The following is a 24,019-nucleotide window of genomic DNA, read 5'->3' on the forward strand; positions in this document are numbered from 1 at the left end:
GGTCAAAGGGAGCATTAAAGGACTTATGCAATGCAAATTATGTATGCATAATGACTTACCACGATTTATAATACTGTGATCATCACATGTGTGGCGAAAAGAATATCTAGATGTGTGCCATATATTTCATAATAATCTTTCTACCATTTTCTTCAGATTACTTTTATATGCCCATCAAAGAAAAAAAAAAAAAAAAAACCTTCCCAAACCAAGATTTTGTCTGTGACACTATTTGTCAGTCATTGCTAAAGTAATAATGATTAACAAATGACATTGGAATACACCTCCCCTAGACTGGGCATAAACTGAATATTTCATTCCAATATCTTTCATTAATCATATTAGGAACATGGAAACATTTATATGGCACATGCTCTATTTAGATATGCATATGGTTACATGAGTGATGTTGAGGGTGTCATGAATCTATACAAGTCAACATGCATTTCCATTGCCTAGGTCCTTTAAGCTCTGAATCAAGCCAGTCGGCAGCTTTCAGCTGAAAACTGCCTCAACTTCAGTCATTAGCTTAGAAATATGTGCAAAACTAACATTATCTCTCTTGTTCCCATTGTCTTGACAATATTCGTCATCTCTTTTTTTTTTAAGGTAACTGCTTGTTAATTAAATGTTTATGTTGACTTTTTTTATTGGAGTTTTTCAAAGCAGTCAATGCACACCAGGGGCCCGTTGCATAAAAGTTACAATTATGGAATTCTTGATTTTGATTGGCTGTTGAGAATTGTTGCCATGGTAGTTACCATTGGATGGCAAAGTTACCATAACTGTAACTTTTATGCAATGAGACCCTGATGTAGTAGACTATTTACTGCAGGTCTTGCCAGTTAGGTTCCATGCAGCTTGTCTGTAAGGATCTGTTGAAGTTAAAGGGAAAGATCTGGAAAGTTTGGAAATACTTGGACAAGTCCATATCCATCTTAGTAACCCCAAGTCCAAGGAGTGCTTGATGCATTTTTCAAGGCTTTATGAGATGTTGCAAAAAACATTTGCTGGAGGAGAGTAGTTGTCATATGAGGAAATACAATTAAAAGCAATGTAAATGCTGTCTTAAGGCATTCTTGTGTTTAAATGTGTAGGAGATGAAACTTGTATGTGTTTGGTATGTGTTTCGAAGGTGTAGTTTAAGTGTCTGCTATCTGCATGATGCAGTGGCTGGTGTATTGTACACTAATTTTCTGTGTAAGACGGTATGTGTCCTACACAGCTATCCAATCCATGTCTGCCATGGTACACCTGCCATTGTCTGTAGTCTGACGTAGCCGAAATCTTGGAATCTCTAATCCCTCGGAAATGCTCCCACCCATGCGGTCGGTGCACAGTACCAAGTCATTTCATTTCCGAGATGTGTCAAGTAAACAAATCCCTGTGCACTCCTGTCGGCATGACGTAAATAGAATGTCCTGTGTCATTCCCTGAGTCTGCTGGTACGATGCAAATACATACAAAATGTAGAAAGGGAAATATGCCACGTGGGTGTATGCTGTTTAATGCACACAGACAGACCAATACTTTAATACAATGAAATAGGACTTTGTGTGAATGTTGTTGGTCTCAAGTGATTGCAATTCGGAATCTTTTAGAAATCATACAGCAAAAAAAAATGTAAGTTTATTAGTAGTGGTAATTCATAGGTGTGGTAGTACTGCTTACTAAGAGGTACATGTAGTAATAGTTTGATAATCGTAAGTGTAGTTGTAATCATAATTTGCAAGCTATACAAGTTGGGTTGTGTGCTGTGATAAATCTCAGAGGGTACAAACCCCACTGCTTTATTTAAAGGCTCATTAAAAATAAAGACTGTTGAATATATATAAAAAAGAGATGAACATCATCCTTGTTCCTCATTCCAATCGATTTTAAAATGTGACTGGAAGTTTGTTGCTTTGGATGACTGCAGAGTACTGTATAAGCTGTTATTTTCGCAAGGGTTTAATTTTCACGAATTTCGCGTATCACGGTTAAATCGTGAATTTAAGAACACGTGAAAATGTCTCCATGCTCTAGGGTAATAGTGCATTTACGTCAGCATCAGCATCAATTCGCGAAAACAGCATCTCGCAAAAATGTCTATGACCTCATTCGCGAAAATATTTGCATGCAAAAATAACAGCGTATGCAGTACTACGCAAGTATCTGAGTTAGCACCGAACTTTACTCTGCTGCAGATGATATGGCTGTATGTCTGAATGTGACGTGCATTCTTCAGTATACTGTGAAACCAGAAAATTTGTTTGCATGCATTTTAATTTGGCAAATTTTGCGAGAGCCAAGATTCACAATTTATCAAATAAAGTAAAAGTTCTTGCCTATACACTAGATACATTGAATGCCAGTGGCAATTTGCTAAAAATTCATACCGCGAAGAAGGCCGTGGGCTCAAATTTGCAAAAAATTCATGCCGCAAGCATTCATTTGCTTCACGGTATGTTGATTCCTTCCAAGATGCACTTTGTGTACTTATTGTAGCTCAACATGTTAATTCATTTTGTCAGTGTACAATGCGAGGGTTCAACTTTTTAATGTATGTACCTGTGAGCCCTCAGTAGCCTCAATCACTTTGTTTGGTTTTGTTTTATTGCATAATATATTTCCTTTAAAAACAAAAAGTGTGTGTCTGGCAGTAATTTTCCTTCTATTCAGATGTATAGTTGTAGCTATCTTTTATGCATATTGTCAATTTGAAATCTTGTCTGAAGTGACATTTAGTTACAGCGTCTGCTGTTAATGCCAATAGTGGTAAATGTTCCATGAGTGGAATACTCAGATGGTGGAAGGGAAATTATTCAAGGCTATGTGTAAAGAGAGAGCCCATCACAACTACTGTGGAAAATTAATGTGATTGAGGACCTTATCTCGCTTATAGCCTGGTTCCAACTGGTGGATAGTGTTCAGATTATTGAGTTGATCTAAGCACCAGTTGAAATCAGAGCTGTCGGTGAGAACAGCCCAAGCTGTCGTCGCCATGGCAATGGATTGGAGAGGAAGAGAAAGAAGAAGAGGAAGAGGAGGAGGAGGAGGAGGAGAAGGAGAAGAGTGGTGGTGTGGAGTTCCTTTTCTTCATCATCATAACCATCACCACCATTGTTGCATAATTTACTATGGTGGTACTGTCTTTAACATCATCATTATCATCATCATCATCATCATCAATCATCATCAATCATCATCATCATCATCATCATCATCAATCATCGTCATCATCATCATCATCATCATCATCAATCATCATCATCATCATCATCATCATCATCATCATCATCATCATCATCATCATCATCATCATCATCATCATCATCATCAACATCATCATCATCATCACTATACAGCCACCATTCTTACTATCACCACTGTCATTTTTACCTTCATGTAATGAACATCATTATCACACATGCACAATTTCTTCCGTACAAAGTTATGACTTGAATCAGCATTGTCGTGTTTCATCTCTGATTTGTATGCCGAGTCTGCTCTCACCGAAAGCACAAATGACAGATTTCCCTAAACGTCTGATTACCTCAAGCAACCACAAATCTTATGGACAACATTAAGTCTTGAAAGATCTGTCATCAACAAAATGTTAACCTGTCATTCATTTTTTTTTTTGATAAAGGGTTGAGGAATTCTGCATGTAAATTCATCTTCCAGATTAACACAAATCTATTCCAGTTACCAAAGGCTCATTGTTACGCCCAGTTGTATTGCAATAGATTGCAAGATATATGATCTGGTAGGTGCATTACGGGGTACTGAAAACTGCTGACCATTTTGATCAAGTTTGGGGAGTGCTGATATTTCGAAACTGTGTTTGTGAATTCATTGTCCAGTCCTAGCTGGATAAAGTCCAATTTTGGTAATGTGCTGAGCTGGATGTGTCGAGTTTGATGATCTGCTATACTGATTTCAAAACCCATTTTGCTAATGCGGCCCTAATTGCATGTTTGACAGACTGTCAGCAGCCCGTAATGTCAGACAAGGTAAATATATTATGATTTATTTTTTTTCCTTTAGCTGAGCCATGGCATGAGGAGGAATTGTGTGCGTAGGTCCAGTGAGTGCATTACTTCTATTCTATGTCAACTCATATTAACCCCATCAGCACCACTGGCGACTGTACTGCTCAATATGGTAATGGTATACAGAAGTAGTGGTCATTAAAGCATTAAACTGATCACAGAGTCCGCTTAGCCGTGCCGTTTCACTGAGTGCGGCATTTGATACACACAGCTTTACAGTATAACGGTATGTAGCTAGCAGTAAACACAGCTAACGGTATACATCTGCATGCAGGCCAAGTAGTTGGATGATTTCCAGTGGGTGAGATCTACAATACTGCTATCTCCTGCTTCAATAAGGCTAAAAATCCCGGAGTGACCCATTTGCTCAGGGCAAACGTAAAGAAGGTTTTTTTTTTTCTCTCTTCTTCTTTCTTTGAGCAAACTGAGATGCAATGGTATCATCATCTAGATGCCTGACAATGAAAACTAATTATTAAGAATAGGAAATTCTTTACATACAGACACACAGGCACACAGACATGCACACAGACACACACACAGGCACACAGACACACACACATACACACACTTCCTCGTAAGATGTTTGAACCAGAGATATAATAATTTGCTCAAGGTAACTGGGCATATTCCATTATTTGTTTCTAATTTTTTTTCTTTTTTCTTATAAAATTGATTGATTGAAATTGAAACTGTAAAAAAAATAATACTTGATTATTAAGTAAAAAACAGTCTTCGTGTAATATATAGGTGCGTGCGCAACAATTGACGAATTTTCAAATTCAAATTTCTCCGTGTGAATAGTGTGAAAACTTTAAAATTTTAATTGTGGCAAAAATTCCAATAGCCTGCTTGTTTGAAGCAATTTTGGGGCTAAGCTATCTCTCATCAAAGTGTTCTAAAAAGATTGTATTGTCTTGGGGGAGGGGGGGGGGGGGTAATACACATTGGAAAAAGAAAATAACCTGACATCCCTGGAATGTACCCTTTTACTGTGGAAATGTCAAGTTTGGGGTCAACAGTATCTGAGCAGAAAATATCTAATGAAACTGCCCACTCTGTGGCAAGGAGAATGAGGACGTTTGCTTTGGCAATGATACAGTGGCTAACCTCTGCTTTAGTCAAGTGTCCCATGTTTTTGGAGGACATCAACAACATGAGATGAAGCTGTCGCTCTCAAGTAGCAAGTCTCTGAGCTTCTCGTTCGTATTTCCTTGTCTGTCGTGGGTATTGGGCTGTGGTTTTTCTCGGCATCCCATGCCAGGATCATGCTAATTTCGTGCATACAATACAATGCAATGTTATTGGGCATGTCCTTTTTTAGTCTTTTTATTTCTCACTTTATTTATGTATCTTTTTTTTGGGGGGGGGGGGGGAATTTGCTTTATAAATGTCCCTGGTGCTGTGGTTGTTGTATATGTATATCACTGCTTGCTAATGTGTGGGGATTTCTGCAAACAGGATGGGTATTTGAATAACATTCTTAGATCTTTCTCTTCAATAGATTTAACACATGCAAAAAAATAAAAAATAAGTGAGTGCTTGAAATAAAAGAAAACCAACAGAATAGCCCCAAACCTGCAGGAGTTAAAACATGATTATAACAAATGTACTGTAGATATTGATATGACAATCTTCTCAAGATAAGGGGTACAATCTCAACAATGTTATATCCCAGGGTTTTGAAAACCCAAGCTTACATAGTTTTGATATCAGCTTACTCTAAACTTTATGAAAGACATAAATACACCAATGAAATTGAATATCTATTGTTATCTATTATTGAAAGGAATTCTGGTCCATACCAGAGACTGTCCTACGCTTTCCTAACTGTAAATTGCAAAATTGTTAAGGAACCTAATGTAAGGCGACTGCTTCCGCTCAGAGAAGATGAAATATCAAATTTGATTATCGCATTTCCTCACGCGATGCCAGATATCCTTTCATGAAAGGACGGATATTGATGCAATCCATTTCTTGCGCCAAATATATTCGCAAGCGTTCCCAGCCAGCTCCCCCCCATGCTAAAAATTTCACTAATGAAAGTCTGTCCAGCATCGGTGTGCCTCCTTTTGCACACAGCCAGTGTTTGGCTCCGTCGCCATGGCGATGACCGTCAGGCGTCTGTGTGCAATGTGTGCAGTGTCAATACAGTAACACACAAACCTGTACACACTCTCTCTCTCTGTTTTTTTCCTCTTCTGTTTTCTCCTACTCTTGCATCTGTCTTTTTATCCGCCTACATCTATATATGATTGTCTTTTTATTTCCTGTCGTTCTTCTTCTTTACCTGATGTAATCATTCTTTCTTTCACTCTTCCTATTTCTTTATACACATTACTATTTGCCTGCTTTATATTCCGGTCTGTCTGTATAAGTCAATTTCTGTTCCCTTTTGTGTTAGCCGTGCCTTTTCTTTATGGCGTATTATAGTTATTTCATATCATTCACATCCACTTGACATGCAGTCATTGAATTATCTTTTTTTGTCAGCATATATTGCATTTTTTCCCTAAAGATGGGAATACTGTCATTGCAGAGGAATTGGGGAGCTGCCTGTTTTAGCTGGGCTCATTTAGATTGTGGCCATAAATCAACTCAATTGGTTTGACCATAGAGAGCAGTGGCGGCTCTCTGTGGGCTCATTGAGCGCAGTGCTTGGGTTGCGACGTGGCCAAGTGCGCACAGCTACTACTCGCACCGGTAACCAGGTAACGGGATGCTGGCGAGGAGAATTCCGCATCCTGTCTCCGTGCGAGGCATTGTGCCTACGGAGAAGTCATCATTCATCCAGAATGGTGCGTCGTGCCTCCAAAAGATGGAATGATAAACTATGGTGGCCTTTAAAAAAACTCCTGAACACTGGAACAGAGTGCATACCTATATACGTGTATGATTGATCTAGCTAGACATTTTCGGCGAGTTGTGAGAGCATCATTCTTTTTTCTTCTTTTTTTTTTTCCGGAGCCAGGTAAAAAGTTGATGAATGGATTTATCGCTGGAATGATTTGGTTGTCGGGGAGTGTGATATCTATTTTTGATATTGTTCCCCCCCCCCCCACGATGGCGTAGTTCACAGGTGGTGACAGCATAGAGACAAGTCGAGCTCCCATCTACTGTTTTCTGTTGGTGCCTAGAGTCCATGCTAGTCCTCTTCTAGCACCATGAGAAAGCAGTATCTGTGAGCCGCACCTTTCTCCATCCTCCTCCGCATCAGACAGAAGACTGCCAGACCACCAATCTCTCTTCAGCATCACATCGAGATGACTGTGTCCATATTGCAGTGCATATTTCAAACAACTCTGAGGCCTTGATGAAGCTCAGAGAGGAACTACAAAAGATCTTCATTGTATTTTGCAATGAGAGAAGAGATTTCATATTTCATTGCTGAAAAAGAAATAAGTCAAGACTTAAATGTCAAGACCAGCATCCTGACAGTCCTGTATTGATTTGGGACAGAGAACGATAGAAGAATGTATGTTTTCTTTGCACATACATTGGTATTTGCAGTTTTTGGTGACAAAGTCTGTATCAAGACTTAGTTATTTTATGTAATTTTTGTCATTTGTGTAATCCCAATTCATTAGGTTTTTTCAAAGTCACCGAGTTTTGGCTATTGATTATTTGGGCAATTCCGCAGTTAGGTGGACATGACATGGATAAAAGAAATGTGCCTCTTTATCTTACTCCTTGATTTAGGTATCAACTAATGCCATGGATGTTCATCAATCATTAAGGTCTTTCAAATTCAGTAGATTTTATTTTTCGTATTTATTGATTTTGCGAGATCTAAAACCATCATCTAAAATGTACATGTGGGACTGGGGATGCTGAAATTTACTTAAATGCAAATTACAGTGGGTTCCTTTGAAATTTTTTCCTCCAAGCTTTGCTAAAGGGTAAAGGATGAATACATTTAAATACTCCAGAAGTCATGTGACATTTTGTCAATTACAAAAGGGTGAAATGACCTGCGGAATTACTCCGGACAAATGTAACGTTACTAACTGTAACGTTACTAACCATGCTTTTGGGGGTCTAGCTAAAAAATCGTCGGTCGAACTGCTAACAAAATTTGCATGAACATTTGTCATGATGCAATAATTGAAATTAATGCAACACTTTGTTTGAAGTAACTTGAATTTTTGCACACTTTTTGTTACAAGACATTGATTTTTTTGTCATGTCCTTTTTTCGTAACGTTACTAACCAGCCCTTTAAGTTGCCATAGCAATTCTAATATTTCTTGGATTGTATTCATTCTTTTCTGTATCATAAACATGGGGAGGATGAATATCTTTTTGACATAATTTTGACTTGAAATGAATAAATGGTAATTTTGTAGTAAAAACAAATATCTAAATTTGTTCAAATGTAACGTTACTAACCGCGGAATTGCCCATTTAGATACTTGGTTCATACTTTCCCCTGTTATTGAAATCATGCTGGAGACTCAATATTAATGTTGATATTAGCAGCACAATATATGTTACACCACAAATGTTCCGTGCAAACATGGACAAATTTATGTATGACTGTATCATGTCAGTATTTGCATGTATGTATGTATATATATCTATTGATGTATTTTGACATGACCACAGTTTGCTCATAATTCCTCTTATGTTATACAAATTGTCTGCTTTGTAAGAATATTAATCTGTGAAGAAGAGGAAATATTTGTCTTTTTCTTTTAAGAGTGAAAGACAGGAATTTAAACCATTGTGATGGTGATTATACATATATTTTGAGAATAAGGCTACAGACATTATTCATCGCAGAAATAGTAATTATGCGCAGTTGACATTTTGCTTGTCTCCCAGTATATGATCAGCAAGGAATATGGATATCACCATATTCCCTGTTGACTGCATATTGCGAGACAAGCGAAAAATCGCTAGCCAGTGATTACATTTTGGTACCTTGACCACTGCCGTGCTGTATTTTTAAAGTCTATTGTCACTCTGTGTTCATCTATGCATGCCTTCCACTAACATCGAACGTTAAGTTTGAGCATGGACTCGGAGGAAGCCGACTCTGTAAGTGAAATTTGACCGAAGTGCACCGTTTGACACCTTCTGCACCTGTTAGCACACCGTAGCTTCTGTCTCTGGTGGTTAAACGTGTAGCGTGCTTGTACCCCACAACCACACCCTCCTTCCTGTTCTTTCCCTCCCTGTACCGATACCTGTGCCCCACCCCACCCCCTCCATTAACCCTCTGTTTGCTTTGAGTGCTGTCTTTACTTACCCATACCCCACCCCACCCCCACCCCCTCCGTTAAACCCCTTGAATGCTTGGAGTGCTGATTGGCACAAAAGAACCCTTAGGCCCGAATTCACGAAGGTGATACAAACGAAACCATGGTTTAAACCATGGAGCGCCAAGAGCGCCAAGTGTCGCATGGAATATTTCGTTACGAAATCAGTCATTTCGTCGATGACATGATTATTTTTTAACGAAATAGCAATATTTTGTAACAAAATGAACATTTCGTCCACGAAAGGATAATTTCGTTAACGAAACGGTCATTTTGACGACGAAATGACCAATTTCGTAACGAAATATTCCATGCGACACTTGGCGCTCCGTGGTTTTTGTCCATGGTTTAAACCATGGTTTCATTTGTACCACCTTCGTGAATTCGGGCCTTAGTGTTGTACACACTGTCCAAAGTCTCTGGCACATAAAGGGTTAAATTCAGTTAATCATCTTTCAGAATTGGCTATGCAATATATGCATCTCACCTTATGTTTGCCCTGTTCCACAGTTTTTTATTATATTTTCTTATAAGTCAAATGTATTTGTTTGAATGATTTTTCTTCCTTGCTGTTTGTTTTTTTCTTCCTTGCCTATTCCTGTGTGCTTTATCTTTCTGAATCTCACACTGAAAAACTACTTATCACGTATAGAAGTGTTAATTCAGAATTTTCTCTTTTGGATGCAGTATCTGAGAGTTGACTGTTGACTTGCACACTTTCCTTTTATTTTTACTCCTTATACATCTACTTTGAAATATAGGACAAGAATGTACTGTCCTCTATTTCCCTAATATGACAGCACAAAAAAAAAAAATGTGTATAATATTCAAAGATCTTCATTTCTCACCTGTTAGAAATGACTGAGTGAAGTATTATCTAGAGCTGTGTCGTAACTGGTGGTATATGATGCTATCATACACTCTTGCAATGTGTTCTTAGATCATGTTGCACACTGCATAGTGCTCTTTAATACCTATTCTGAGCACATTGCTTTGAGTGTTTGCTTGCTCTGTGCACAAGCACGCATTTTAATGGGATATGGGAGAAATATTTGAGTATTTTGTTAGAGAGCAGATAGTCCAAGCCATGGAATCAAATGTAAAGCAAGAAAAAGAAAAAGTCTGTGTAGGATGTGGACAGAAAAAAACAACAACGAACAAAAATAAACTATGAAGCAATATGTCAATCAATACTTTTGATTGTCATCAGAATTTCTGTGAGCCAAGAATCTTATTTCCATTTACCATTCATGTCTTCCCAATGCATGACTATTTCATGGAAATGCTTCTTGATTTGAAATGTTGTGTGTATTTGAGTAATTTCATGATTAATTCAGGCAAGAAAAAAAAGATATATTTCCAGTGAATACACTCCTCATTTGTAGTTTCGAATCTAATTTCTTTGCCTCTCGATACTGACAAATACTGCAATGACAGCAATGAAATTAATTCTTAGTATCAAACTAATTAGTTCATAGCAGGGCATTGTTATGAAAGCATCATGCAGAGAGGGAGAGAACAATCCTACAGTTACTACGTAATTACAAAACATGATTTTTTTTTCTTCTGTGCTATACCACCACTAATCAACCATCCTCCCAGCAGCATTACACGTGCATGTCTTTGCCATAAATTGATGAGTTTGTAACAGAATTGTATGTTTTTGAGTGAATAGATACGCTGAATGAGAAGAGAGACTGAGGCAATTGTGAATAGGGCATTTGGGGGGGGGGGGGAGAGGAGCTTGAGAGAAGAATGTAACAGCATGTGACAGCCACATAATCATCAGAGTCACCCTACTGTTTGAGAAATGAGATTGTTGTACCAAAGACGGAAAGAAAGATCAATATGAGCATTTGGTACGTGTATATGTATGCGTATCATTGGCTGAGAATGAGAAGGGCGCTATCAGGTTCCAAGATTTGAGAGTTAAAAAAACCAAAAACGAAACAATCAATTTTAATGAAATAAAAAGTTTATTTTGTAAAAAGTAGGTAGATTTATAAGCGTTGTTCTGAATATCAAGTAAAATAGCGCCTTTGTGGTTTTGATTTGTGACATTTTACTGAAAACAAAAATAATTCAAAATTGACACTATAATGTAGAGGAGATTAAGCTCTACAATGTCATACCAATAATTCAATAGCCCCCCCCCCCCAATAAAAAAAAAAACGGTCTTCTGATTCTCAGCCAATGATATATATATATATATATATATATATATATATATATATATATATATATATATATATATATATATATAAATGTAAGGTATATATAATGAAAAGAAATTTGTCATGTTTATTGGAACAGTTCAAGAAAGAAAGAGAGAGAATGAGAAAGATTGAATGATAGTAAAGGTGAACAAAATGGATGATAGGTAGATAGAGAGACAAAGACAATGAGGAGGGAGAGATGGTAGAGATGAATCAATAGATCTAGACAAAGAATAAGAGAGATAGAGAGGAAGGGGGAGAGATGATGGTAAAAAGTAAAAATAATATACCTTATAGAAAGATAAACAGGGAAATTCAGAGAGAAGGAAGAGATGATGTAGATTAGAAATAAATAGAAATATAGACAGTAGATGGAAAGAAAGACAGGCAGACTGACAGAGATAGAGATAGATAAATAGAGAAAGAGATAGATAGATAGATAGATAGATAGATAGATAGAGAGAGAGAGAAAAGTAGATAGATAGATTGAACGATATATAGAGAAATAGATAGAATAGATAGATAGATAGATAGATTGGTAGATAGATAGATAGATAGGTAGATAGATAAATTGATAGAAAGATAAGTAGATAGATAGATAGATAGATAGAGATATATATAGATAGAGAGAAAAAGAGATATAGCAGAGAGACAGGGGAGAGAAGATGGGCAATAGCTTGATTAAAAAAAAGGTCAATACTCCCAGGTCTGTGTTGTGAGGCTCCGTGCGTTGTTCATGACTCTTCAAATGTCATTTTAATTGGCTGTGCCAGAGGGAAGTTTGATCAATGCAAGACAGAGGAGACCGCTAATGCGGCAGACCCAGCTCAACAAAGGAGCCTGTTAACCCTCTGACTACCGGTAGAAACTCCTGGCATGCTCCCATCTAATATCATGGAGACATTGTGACATCTAGAATAGAAACACTTGCTGGTGCCACAGTGTGTGAATGTTGCAAATTACCTTTTTATAGATAACCACAGAATTCCCATATTACCATGCCTCAGTAAATAGGTTTCAAGAACCAACACTGGATCAATGTCATACTTTTCGAGGCAAGGAAGTAAGATAAAAAGTAAAACAGAATGTGGGATATACACCAAGACTGCAAAGATTCAATAGAACCTGTTCATGTATACTCTAGAAGTGTACTTGACCAGTGTTTGTATTGCTGTGAAATATGCTGCATGCAAGGCAGATAGAAAGTAAAACAGAATGCGAGTTATACACCAAGACTGCAAAGATTCAGTAGAACCTGTTAATGTACTCTAGAAGTGTAATTGACCAGTGTTTGTATTGCTGTAAAATATGCTGCATGCAAGGCAGTGTTGATTTGTGTATGGTAGTGGAGAATTTTCTTTCATGACCAAATTAAAAAAAAAAATTGTGGGAGTGGTAGAGAGTGTTATACTCGGCCTGCTCCCAATTTATCAATGGCACGAGTTGACAAATTTGTGTGATTAGATTACGGCAGAAACGTCAAATCGCCTTTGTGATCGACCCAAATGAGAGAGGGGTTTAGAGCGAGGTGGGCAGACCTGACAGAAATTTTGTGAAACGCCATTTTCCAATTTGCCAGCAATTTTGGGCTGGCTGTGAATGCGTTCCTCCCTGAGCCTGTGCAAGTTAAGAGGTGGTTGGTTGAATAGCTGGCCCTGAAAGTCTTTAAAACACACAATGGGACCACAACTGCACTGTTTAGACAGGGAAAGAGGAGGAAAAGGTGAGTGGGATTGGGTGCGAATATAGACAAGTGTAGAACGTTGGACATGGAGGGGGGGGGGGGGGGGGGGGGAACATGGGGGACCACCGAGTGAGAATTAAGATGATGTGGTAGTAGATGACCTAATCATTCATTGGTGCCTTTGTTTTTGTAGAGTTGCCATGGCATTCAGAACTTGCAATATTTACAATATATCTTAACCAGAGAAAGACTCAAAGAGATATAGCATATGATTTTATCTTAATGTTATACTTTTAAGAGCCGATAGCGTGGGGTTTTTTGGGATGGTGCGATTCATTTGCTGCCCACCGTGGCACATTCGTAAACTGCAAATAGCACCAGTCGGCGAATATGTGCGTCTAAGCATACGCTCATCAATAACGGTCACCTCCAGTCGAGATTCTTTGGCTGTGTGTGTACTTTACTCCGAGATCAGTGGTAAAGCTGTGAACAATTTGTTATGGGGATTCTCGAATATATCAGAGCCGGGCCAGCCTTTCCACTCTATGATATCCCCACACTACAGGGCCTTTAAAGGATGAGAGAGTTTTTATTTTTGCGCTACAGAGTTACATGGCTATCGGGAACTGACATAGAAAGGGCACGTGAATTCTCAGACAAGTCGAAGGAAGTAATGCCCAGTCAATTTCTCAGGTGACAACAATGTGTCCATGACGTAAACAGACAGAGGGGGAGAGGAGAGAAAGAGAGAACGAGCGAAAGAGAGAGAGAAAAAAAATGAGAATGAGATGAAAAGGGAGGCAGCTGTACGGGGAGAGAAGTCATGCTGATTGTATGGACGTGACAGGAAGTGAAGACTGCCATGTATTCAATGTGCGAGGAACATGAATGCAAAGTTTATGCTCCCCCGCATGATTGGAGAAAGTCCTTCGCAGTCACCCCTCCCCTCCCCCCTGTCCCTTTTGAGGGGCAACGACCCGGAGTCAATTCATGTTAACTCTCTCTATGTATATTCTCTCTTTCTATCTATCTTCTTTCTTTCTTTTTTATTCACCATCTTCAGCTGAGGAGGTCGGAGGTGCAGAAGAAGAAGGAAACTGAGGAAGCTTTGACAAAGATATGCAAGGACGAATTAGGTGAGCTTCACTTGCGGTAGAGTCTTTCCTTGTATGTTGGTCTTGTGTCTACCTCACAGATTATGTCTAAAAAAAAGGTCTGCATTTTAAGTTTTTGTTTGTTTTGTTTGTCTTACATTCTTCAAATTCAATTCATTTCCATTTGATTCGATTTTATTGTCCATTTCTGACAATTTGTTTTGTCTGCATGCATACTTTAATATCCATAGAATACATACATTCATACAAAGCACACGTACATTGTACATGTATAACATAGATACCTAGACATGATAGACATACAAGAGACATACAGCAATACGAGATCAATTTTTGGAAAAATCTGGAAAAATTGTTGACAGTGATACGATTATTACTTTATGTTTTTATTGTAGTTTAAAAAACAATACAAAACTGCAAATTAGATGTATTATATTGACAAGTTTATCTCATGATCAATTAGTTTACTTAAGTTTATCACTAAAAGCCTTGTAGATGTAAGATTGGAAATGAAAGAGTGGATGTGGTTTTTCATGTAATAGGATTATTTGTAGGTATTGTCCAGATCATGAAATCTTTATGCAGTCATTTGTAGGACATCTGTTGTTCGGGGTTTTTTTTATGATTGAGTAAGAACTTACAGCATTATGTTAAATACAGACTCCTCTTTGATGAATTTTTCTTTTGTGGATATGTCAAAAATCTAAATGTCTTTTAGTCTTTGAATTCTTATAATCTCATACTTTGTCTCACATACAAACTATAAATTATGATGATGCTTTCATCTAAAGAGTCATGAATAATAGTGAGGCATTGTTGAACCAATACATATTGGTAGAAGACAAGGGCATTGCTAGGACTCAATGGCCACAAGCAAGGAAAACAGGCAACCCAATAGATAAATCTTTTCATCATGTGTCAATCTCGTGACACGTTACCATTTCAGAGAGAGAAAAGGAGGAGGCACTGACCAAAAAGGCCCAAGAGAGGGCAGCAGAGAGAGAAAGACAGAAGGAGGAGAAGCAGAAGGCAGCCGGGGAGGAGGAGCCAGCATTGATTGAGAGGAACAACATCCTAAGCACCATCCCCAGCAGGGCGGAGACGGGCCTGTCCGAGGGGTCTGCCTTTGAGCCCCACGATGCCACCGGTGTCCTGATGGAGGAGGGGGAGGATACCATCCAGGAAGAGGTTTGTCAAAATTCCTGCAGAAGTTTACATTTGTGACCCGTTACAACAAAATGATCCTAAAGTCGGGTGAGGTCGATTATTTGAAAATTGCATGACAAAATTTCCTAATCTTTCTGCTTTAAATTGATATATAACACATCTTACGAAAATAATTGGCTGCGGAGATATCGATGTTTAAAAGAGAGCATGTCGAGACGTATGGGAAATCACTGTTTCGAGAAAAGCGCCCTAAAAGTTTTCCTTGCGACGCAATCGCGATCAAGGAACACGCAAGTCAGTTTTCACCTCCGGACAATAGAAGGTAAACCCTAGCAACCCCCGAAATGCTCATTCAAGCACAGCGTCGGCGGTCTCCTCACCGACCAGTCAGTGACTAGGATGCCAGGAGAAGCGGCTGGGCATAGCGCACCCCGCCCGCACGCACCAGTCGATTTGGCAGTGTGCGAGCTTCACGCTTCGGTTAGCGGCAAGCAGCAAACTGACCAATGAGATCACTCCGGTGGTTGTTAGGGGCGGAGCCTATCTGTGGCGCTCAATCCAAATTTTCGAACCGGTTTCTGCTTGGTTGAAACGCCAAAAACATGGCCGAGAAAAACGCTATTTTTGGGTCTTTCCTTTCATCATTTTGCTTCAAAATTTCAACAGATGATAGAAGACATATCAGACTCCAATAACATGTCAAAATCAGAAAATCATAAGTTTTGACCAATTATGATGCTCTCACTTCAAACTCGATTTTCACGGCTTCGACCGTGCGTGACTTTAGGACCTTTTTGTTGTAGCGGGTCACATTTGTGCAGATTTTGCGTGACATGAAATTGGCACGCAATTAAAAGCAAATGAATATTTTGCCTGTTGAAATTTTGCCTGAAATGCTGTTTGATTCCTAGAAATTAAAAAAAAAAGCATGCAAAATTTATCGTACTAGTTGTGGACTATAATATATGAACCACTTCTTTGTAACCATATTATGGTTATAAAGGAGTGGTTCTTTGCGATGTCTATCATCGTTCCCCCCTCCTTTTTTTTCCACAGTAAATGACCACCCAGGTACAAGGTTTATGTGTGGTATGAATAGGATATTAAGATTGGAATTTCCCAAAGTGCTATAGTGTTAAAGTAGAGTAGAAATTAGACTGAAAAACATGAAGTTCCTTTTTTGTCATTGTTTTAAAAGCCAGGATACATACATATTTCATTGTGTAAAAATCTTTTCAAAACTTGAAAAAGAGCACTATAAGTGAGATATTTCAACAGTCTCCTTCAGTCATAAATCTATTTAACTTAACCCCCTATAATCCCCAACATTTAACTGCATGCCCAGCAAAGTTTCTAATTTTTACTCGCAATCAATATTCAGATAATATTGTTTAATGCATGATAGTTTATTATGTACATATACATCATGATACATGATACATGATACTGTCTGTAGGATAAATTAAATGATGAAATCTCTGTATGCACACCCCACCAGTCCATCATCCTAAAGTTTTAACAAGTTTTCCACCCAACCCTTATCATTGCAACAATATCTGCAGGTGACTTTTGACGAGCTCCCATCCCACAAGCAGAAGCTCTATGGCCTGTTCGGTCAAGAGGAGGCCGAGTACTTCCTCCATCCAAGGATAGAGCCGGAGCGAAGGAAGGTCATCCGAGTGCCCCAGGCGGTCAAGCAGCTAGGAGGTAATGTAGTTCGTCAGTTCGTCAAATTTTCACATATTACACCCGTTTTGATGAAGTTATATTGGTTGCCAGTAAGGCAGAGAATTGGATTTAAGATTTTGTTACTTATTTATAAAGTACTGCATGGTCAAGCACCTGGTTGTTTATCAGAATTAATATCAATAAAATCATACTCGTATTTGCATAATTTACGAAGTACACAGGATAAGTTGCTTCTAGAGCAACCTCACTTAAAAACAAAAGTAACTTCGGGGGATTGTGCCTTCAGTTGTGCTGCTCCAAAACTTTGGAATAAATTACCTGAGAAAATGAGGAAGGCCCCATTACTAGCTGTCTTCAAATCTTTGTTGAAGACTTACCCTTTTTCAGAAGCCTTTGATTAATTTGTTCCTTATTTTTTGTGTGTCTAATCAGTAATAATGTTAGAAGCTCTTAGGAGCTCTTTGTGTAATTATTATTATTATTATTATGTAGTGAACCCTCAACAAATGTCTGCTCGGTCTCGTACCTCATGTCCAATAGTAGTAGTAGCAGGTAGAGGTAGTACGTAAGTGGCATGATTTCTCTTTTGCAGCAGGATTTGATACACACTTTGGTGACTAGTCAATAGATCTTTCATATAATAAAAATGTCAAATCAGTAATTTGGTATAGGACTATAGAACTGCCTTCTGTGTATTTATTCAAAAGTTTACATGCTTATGTATAGAGCAAGGACTGTTCTGTATTACTTTCGATCGAGTTTGGCCATTTTATTCTATCATGTAGCAGCTACTGAACTTATTTGTTAATGGTAATTTTTTTTATTGATTCTGTTTTTGTTAATCATATCAATTTGATGTAAATATAATGATTTTGTTTGATTTCCTAATTAAAAGACACACATATGTATATAAAAACTGTATATTTTGAGACCAATTGTGTGTTGATTGGAATGTACGCAAAAAAAAAGACACTTGCATCCTCTCTTTAATAATCACATTGTAGATTCTTCATATTAAATTCTCATTAACTGCATGTCCACAGGCAGAGCTGGTGCAGACACTTTGTGGGATACGCTGCGAGACCGGTCAAAGGTCAAGCTCCAGTATGCAGATGCACGCATCCCGCTAGAACTGAAAGACGCCTACGGGGCCTTTGTGAGGGAGTGTTTGACAAAGAATAAAACGGTCGCCAAGAGGAGCTTCTACAGTGAAACAGAGGTAAAGAAAGAGGAGATTGGAGTAAGAGGGCACCTTGATTGCATCTATCTCTGTCCTAGTCTTAGGGGGGTTTCCCCCTTTTGATTTGTATGCCACCATGGGCGTGGGCGAGGCTATTTGCCGAAACTACTTTATGTTAGTAGTATTCTGTCTGAAAAGTAATGAAATGATATATGATGGAGGTGAAGGGACACCAACCCCCCCCCCCCAAAAAAAAAAAAAAAAAAAAAAGATGCACACTAAAGGTCAATGCATAGTCATAGTACAAGTATCTCACATTGATTAACAATGATGAAAGGCAATATTGGTGATTTGTGTTAAGCTACCACTGGGTTCCATTTCATTAAAATTTGATGTGGCAGCAAGTCTTGCTTCCTGATTGGGTGTTGATACAAGAACTTGCTACCCTGACAAGAATTTGCTATCCTAACATCATTTATGATATGAGATCCTGAAGATTCCTTCTCCTTGGCTGGTCTGCTGTCACTGAACATCTGTTGCATTCTCCACTCCATCTCTCCTCCTATGTTGTCATCTTTTACTGTATTTTTTTTCTTTCTCTTCATCCAAACCTTCCCTTCACACCTCCACCTCTCCCAAACACAACATCCCCCTGCATTTTCCTTCTCCCACCACCCAAACTTAAACTCAAACTCATCCTCCTTTGCCATATTTGTATCTTTCTACCAATCTTATCTTTTCCCTCCACATTTTCTTTCCCAACATCGTCCTACCAACCAAACTCAAACTCATCCTCCTTTTGCTTATTCCTATCTTCCTACCAATCTCATCTTCCCCTCCCCATCCTCTGCTCCTCTGCCTGCTCCTTCTCCTGAACACATCATCCCTGTGCATTTTCATCCTCCTCCTTCGAACCAAACTCAAACTCATCCTCCCTTGGCGTATTCCTATCTTCCTACCAAACTCATCTTTTCCCTCCACATTTTACTCCCCGTCCTCCTCCTAACAACCAAACTTAAACTTATCCTCATCTTCCTGCCAATCTCATCTTCCCCTCCCTATCCTCCTCACCCCTCATCTCCATCCCTTCTTCCCCATCCTTTCCCATCCCTCCCCACCCCTCCACCCCATCCTGCTCCACCCAGGTGCCCGACAGTGAGAAGTTGCAGGATAACAGCTACCGAGAGCGGGTGAAGGAGATCCAACGTCGGATGGAGCTCATGTTCCGGGCGGCGGTCGCCAACGAGGACAAGACTGGGGTGCTGCTCTATAACAACCCCATGCCGGACTTCAACAACCTGGAGGGCCATGAAGGACCCCTCAGATACCTGCCCTCCTGGATTCAAGTGGTCAGTGTGTGGCACCAAATCATAGAAATCAAGTAGGATGTGTGTCGGATGATAATAATTACAGGTGTTATGACAAGCTCACTTATGATGTACTGCTTTTGATGAGTTGAATTCGGTGGTCCAAATTTTCTATTACTTGTGATTTCCCTGTATTGAACTTCTCCATCACATCATTGGGTTTAGAAAACATGCTGTTATTGCCCTGATCACTGGAATCAAAACCACAATTACTGGTACAATTGTTCTTTGAAGGCACGGTGAGAGGCTTCAGCTGCATTGGTTTGTGATGCACCACATCAATCTTTCTGGCTTGAGCTTGGTCCTGAAAATGTGACAAAGGCCAGAATGTGCCGGTCAAAACATGAAACCACTCGCTTCTTTTCAGGACTTCACGCATCCAAGGAAGAGTCTATGTAGTGCACCACAAACCAATGGAGCTGGTCCACACTTGCATGGTGCTCACTCCACACCCTGTTGAGAATTCTTGCCAGCCTGCTACTTTCAGGCATGCACACACATACTAAACCCAGTCACCTTTAATGTTCAGCCTCCTACCACCTACACTGAGTGCACCTTGGTAGAGAGGAGTGCTAAGGGTAAATATCACATTCAGAGGATGCAAATGCTGTGGTAAGACTTGAACCATAGACCCTCTTGTTGACAGCTCAGTGTGCACTCCACTAGACCACAGTACTTTTAGATACTGGAACTCCTAGATGTGTAGTGGGTGTTAAAGCAGCCCCTCCACCCTCGAGCACCCCCTCCCCTGGATCCGTGGCATATTAATTGATTTCAGTTACCAAGTCATCCATTTCCAGACGTCTACTGTAAGAGTGGAAATTTTTGTGGTTTTGAAATATTCACGCATTTTGTGCGAAGATTGAAAATTAAAGCACTCGAATATTTATGCTTGCCCTATCTTCCAATAGTTGATGTCTTGATTCTGCAGAATCAAAAACATGCGAAACTCTTCTTACCCAGCCGAGCGCGAAAAATTAGTCGTGCAAAAATATCCACTTTTTCAGTATGCCAATCTGCAACCAAAACACTGCTATCTAGTAATCACTGTCCCCTTCAAATTTTACAGGATGATGGTGATGACGATACTCAGAGTGAGGAGAAGGAGCTCAGCTACAAGAAATGGCTGCCAAGTGCCTCAGAGATGGAGCAGATGGAACCCTTCTTGCTAGGAGACAATGTCACCAGCTACGACATCGGTAAGCAATTTCCTTTTGAAGATCACTTGATAAGGAGACTACTATACAGTACCTCATAATTTCATTTTGGACATCAATATAAAGAAAATATAACAAAAATTCAACATATTTTCATATTTCAAGTGTAATGAAAAAGTACTTGACTTACCTCTTTCAGATAGCAGGCGGAATAATAGTACCCATGATATGTCAGTAAAAGGTTGATAGAATGTGCACTTTTCATGAAAAATGAAATTTTGTGGAATTCTCCTTTTATTTTCTTTATCATGCTGTCCATAATGATGTCTTGTACTCTAGTAGTCTTCTAATCCAGCGATGACAGCACAAAAACTGCCAAAAAAAAAATCATAACTTTTGAAATTGATTGTCCAATTTTCCTCAAACTTTCACTGATATGTTATGACATGGCTGCATTCACTCTATTGACATTTATATTTAGGATTTGGTTTCCTTGAAGTTGTATAATTCTGCATTAAAGAAGGTATATGACATAAATCCATTGCTTTGAGGAGCAGAGAGTGCCCTGTTTTAACCCTTTGAGGACTTTGGATATCTAGGTGGCATCAGGTTAATAGCAATCACCAAGAAAAAAAGGTAAATGTTATAAACACTGCAAACATTGCAGCATCATCGAAATTGTACGATAAGATATATCAGCAGTCAAATGCAAGCTGCATGAACAGAATTTGGGGCAGAAAAACAGCTACTCTGATGAAACTGTGAGGGTACAGAATGTCTGACATTACCTCCCAGTTGCTGATGTCATTAAAGTGAAAACTGGTAAGGGTTTGAGAACCCATCTTGCACTATTTCATATTTGCTTGCAGTATATCGAAAGAGGCTACCAAGAAATTTACCTGGCTGATGCGATTTGCCAGGAAGATGAGTTGTTTTGGAGTACATTGAGACCAAAAGTAAAAGTCGGTATACCGACTTTTATTCCAGAAGGATCCAGGTTAACTTGGTCTCAGGGACAGCTCAACCCTATTTCAGACAATTTACACGCAGTTCGTGATCGCTGTATTCTATACATAGACGTATGTTAATTTTGTATGCGCGCAAGAGGTTCTTTTATGCGCGCGTTGTATCAACTCGGCCCATAACTGCGACCAACCAGAACGCGAAGCGCTCCCATAGTAAAACACTGTACAATCCAGAGGAACAACTCAGCCCGTGTCAAAGCGAGGCCGAGTTGTCCCCAAGGCCGAGTTAGCCTAACCCCGATCTGGTAAGTTCTGAGATGCAAATCTTTTTGGTTATTATTTCGCAATTTCGTCGTTACCCAACAAATATCTTGTTATTACAGCGTTATTTCACACATTTCTCAGGTATGTGTATACATTTTGGAGCGAGATTTGACAATTTTGCAAGCGAACCAGAACTATGTTTTGCCTTTAAGTTGTCTCCTGGTCAAATGTAAATGTATAAAATCCTATTCATAGATTTCATTGTTTGCTTCCATCTTTCAATCTAGACATGGTTCAGGGAGACAGCGGTCGTCATGACGGCCTGGAAGGAGAGGAGGATGAAGACGAGGATGACAACCACTTCAAGGTGCTGGAAGATGACCCCCAGCTGGGCAGTCGGACAGTCAGCTCACAGTCCCTTCTGGACCTCGCCCTGGGCGACGAGGAGGACATCGACATCTACCCGCCCCACCCCCAGCACTCCCACCAGGGGGATGGGGATGGGCACTACCAGGCCCAGGGGGGAAGCCCAGGGGAGCCAGTGGATGGCTTGATGGGGACCAAGGCTCCCAAGAAGACCAAGCTGGTCTTCCTCACCGAGAAGGATGCTACGTGTGAGGGCCACTTTATGGAGAACATTGCAGCCCAGGACACATCACGTGACCTGGTGACAGGTGCCAATGTGATGGAGGCGGGGTCGAACGAGAAGATCACACCCCGCGAGGATCCCTTATCTAGTAGACGAGGTAAATGCATCAACATTCTGCAGTCCCTAATGACAGCAGCTTCCCCTAATATACCCAGTGAGAGTTAGTCCTGAGAACTCTAGCAATTTTTATTCTAAGTGAGATCAAATTGTTGTATTAGCACTGTAGATGAGTAAAATGATAAAAAAAGTTCAAGTTTCAGACTTTTCGGACAATGCACTGAGCAAGATATGCTATGGGAAAACTGTTTTGAATATTCATTATGTACTGATGGGTCAAGTTGTTTAATGTACTTAATAGAAGTGAAAATGATATGTAGGAACAGTACCTGCAAGAAATAGATTTGATCTCTATCTCTATCTATCTGTCTACCTTTCTGTATCACTCTGTACAGGCAAGCCAAAGCTGCGATCACAAACAGCACCAGATGCCATCGGCAAGACAGCATCCACCAGCGGTTCCTCGAGAGGAACCGGTCCCGTCACGCCGCGGGACGGGCGGGCCAGCGAGAGGAGGAGCCGCGGCCCGGGTAGCAGCAAGGGGAGTAGCTGGGAGCCACTCACCATGACTGCCCTCACTGACCACAAGCCTGCCATCCAGCTCCTGGGTGGGACGGACTTTGCTCACGGCCAGGAATTCATGTGGAAGCCCATCTTGTCTACAGCTCCCAAAGGATCGTAGCCACGCGTTGAAGGAAAGAGAAGTCTGCAACACCTTGAAAACTGTCTTTTACATGCCATGACTATGAGTGTCTGCCCTTGTAATCCATGTGACTGTGATTAAATACTTCCAAAAAATCATTGTCTCATCGAGATCTGAGGCACGACTGAGAAGTCCGTCCATGTCTTCAGAGTACCGTCCTTTTTATATACATATATTATGAGATCCATTACAAGTATGCAAGATTTATTTGATGTATTTTGTGCAAGTTTTGTACACAAAATTTTGTTATTTGAAGCTCAAGAGGACTGTGTCAGTGATGCATCAATGGGAATGATTTGATACATGAGTGATTTCCATACCTCACTATTTTCCATCCAACAGTACAGCAGTTAACAGAGTTTGTGTAAATGAGCGCTGTGTGTTTGCTATGGTACATACACTAGTGTGAGATGTAGGAGCAGTGGAGATTTTTCTTTTGGATGGTGGAATCAAAGTTGACGAGAGTTTTCATGGCATACTTTTTGTGATAATCGTTTGTGTTAAGTGGTTTT

At 39.6% G+C, this 24,019-nt stretch overlaps 2 protein-coding genes across 4 annotated transcripts in view; one reads left to right on the forward strand and one right to left on the reverse strand.

Annotated features, from left to right (window-relative positions):
* Positions 1-23,553, forward strand: part of LOC139718371 (uncharacterized) — a 129,081-nt gene extending 105,528 nt beyond the window's left edge. Inside the window, exons 4-11 of the mRNA XM_071629842.1 lie at positions 14,258-14,330; positions 15,256-15,497; positions 17,039-17,183; positions 18,209-18,384; positions 19,491-19,694; positions 20,782-20,911; positions 22,386-22,844; positions 23,200-23,553. Of these exons, the coding sequence (XP_071485943.1) occupies positions 14,258-14,330; positions 15,256-15,497; positions 17,039-17,183; positions 18,209-18,384; positions 19,491-19,694; positions 20,782-20,911; positions 22,386-22,844; positions 23,200-23,486 (1,716 nt within the window). The 3' untranslated portion in view covers positions 23,487-23,553. The remainder of the gene's footprint in view (positions 1-14,257; positions 14,331-15,255; positions 15,498-17,038; positions 17,184-18,208; positions 18,385-19,490; positions 19,695-20,781; positions 20,912-22,385; positions 22,845-23,199) is intronic.
* The window catches only part of LOC139718390 (SCO-spondin-like), a 362,530-nt gene that overhangs the window by 222,734 nt on the left and 115,777 nt on the right, over positions 1-24,019 (reverse strand). The window lies entirely within an intron of this gene.

Source organism: Diadema antillarum, unplaced genomic scaffold, assembly GCF_040938485.1.
Source record: "Diadema antillarum isolate AM-2024a unplaced genomic scaffold, OU_Dant_1.0 scf00000093, whole genome shotgun sequence".
Classification (NCBI taxonomy): Eukaryota; Metazoa; Echinodermata; class Echinoidea; order Diadematoida; family Diadematidae; genus Diadema; species Diadema antillarum.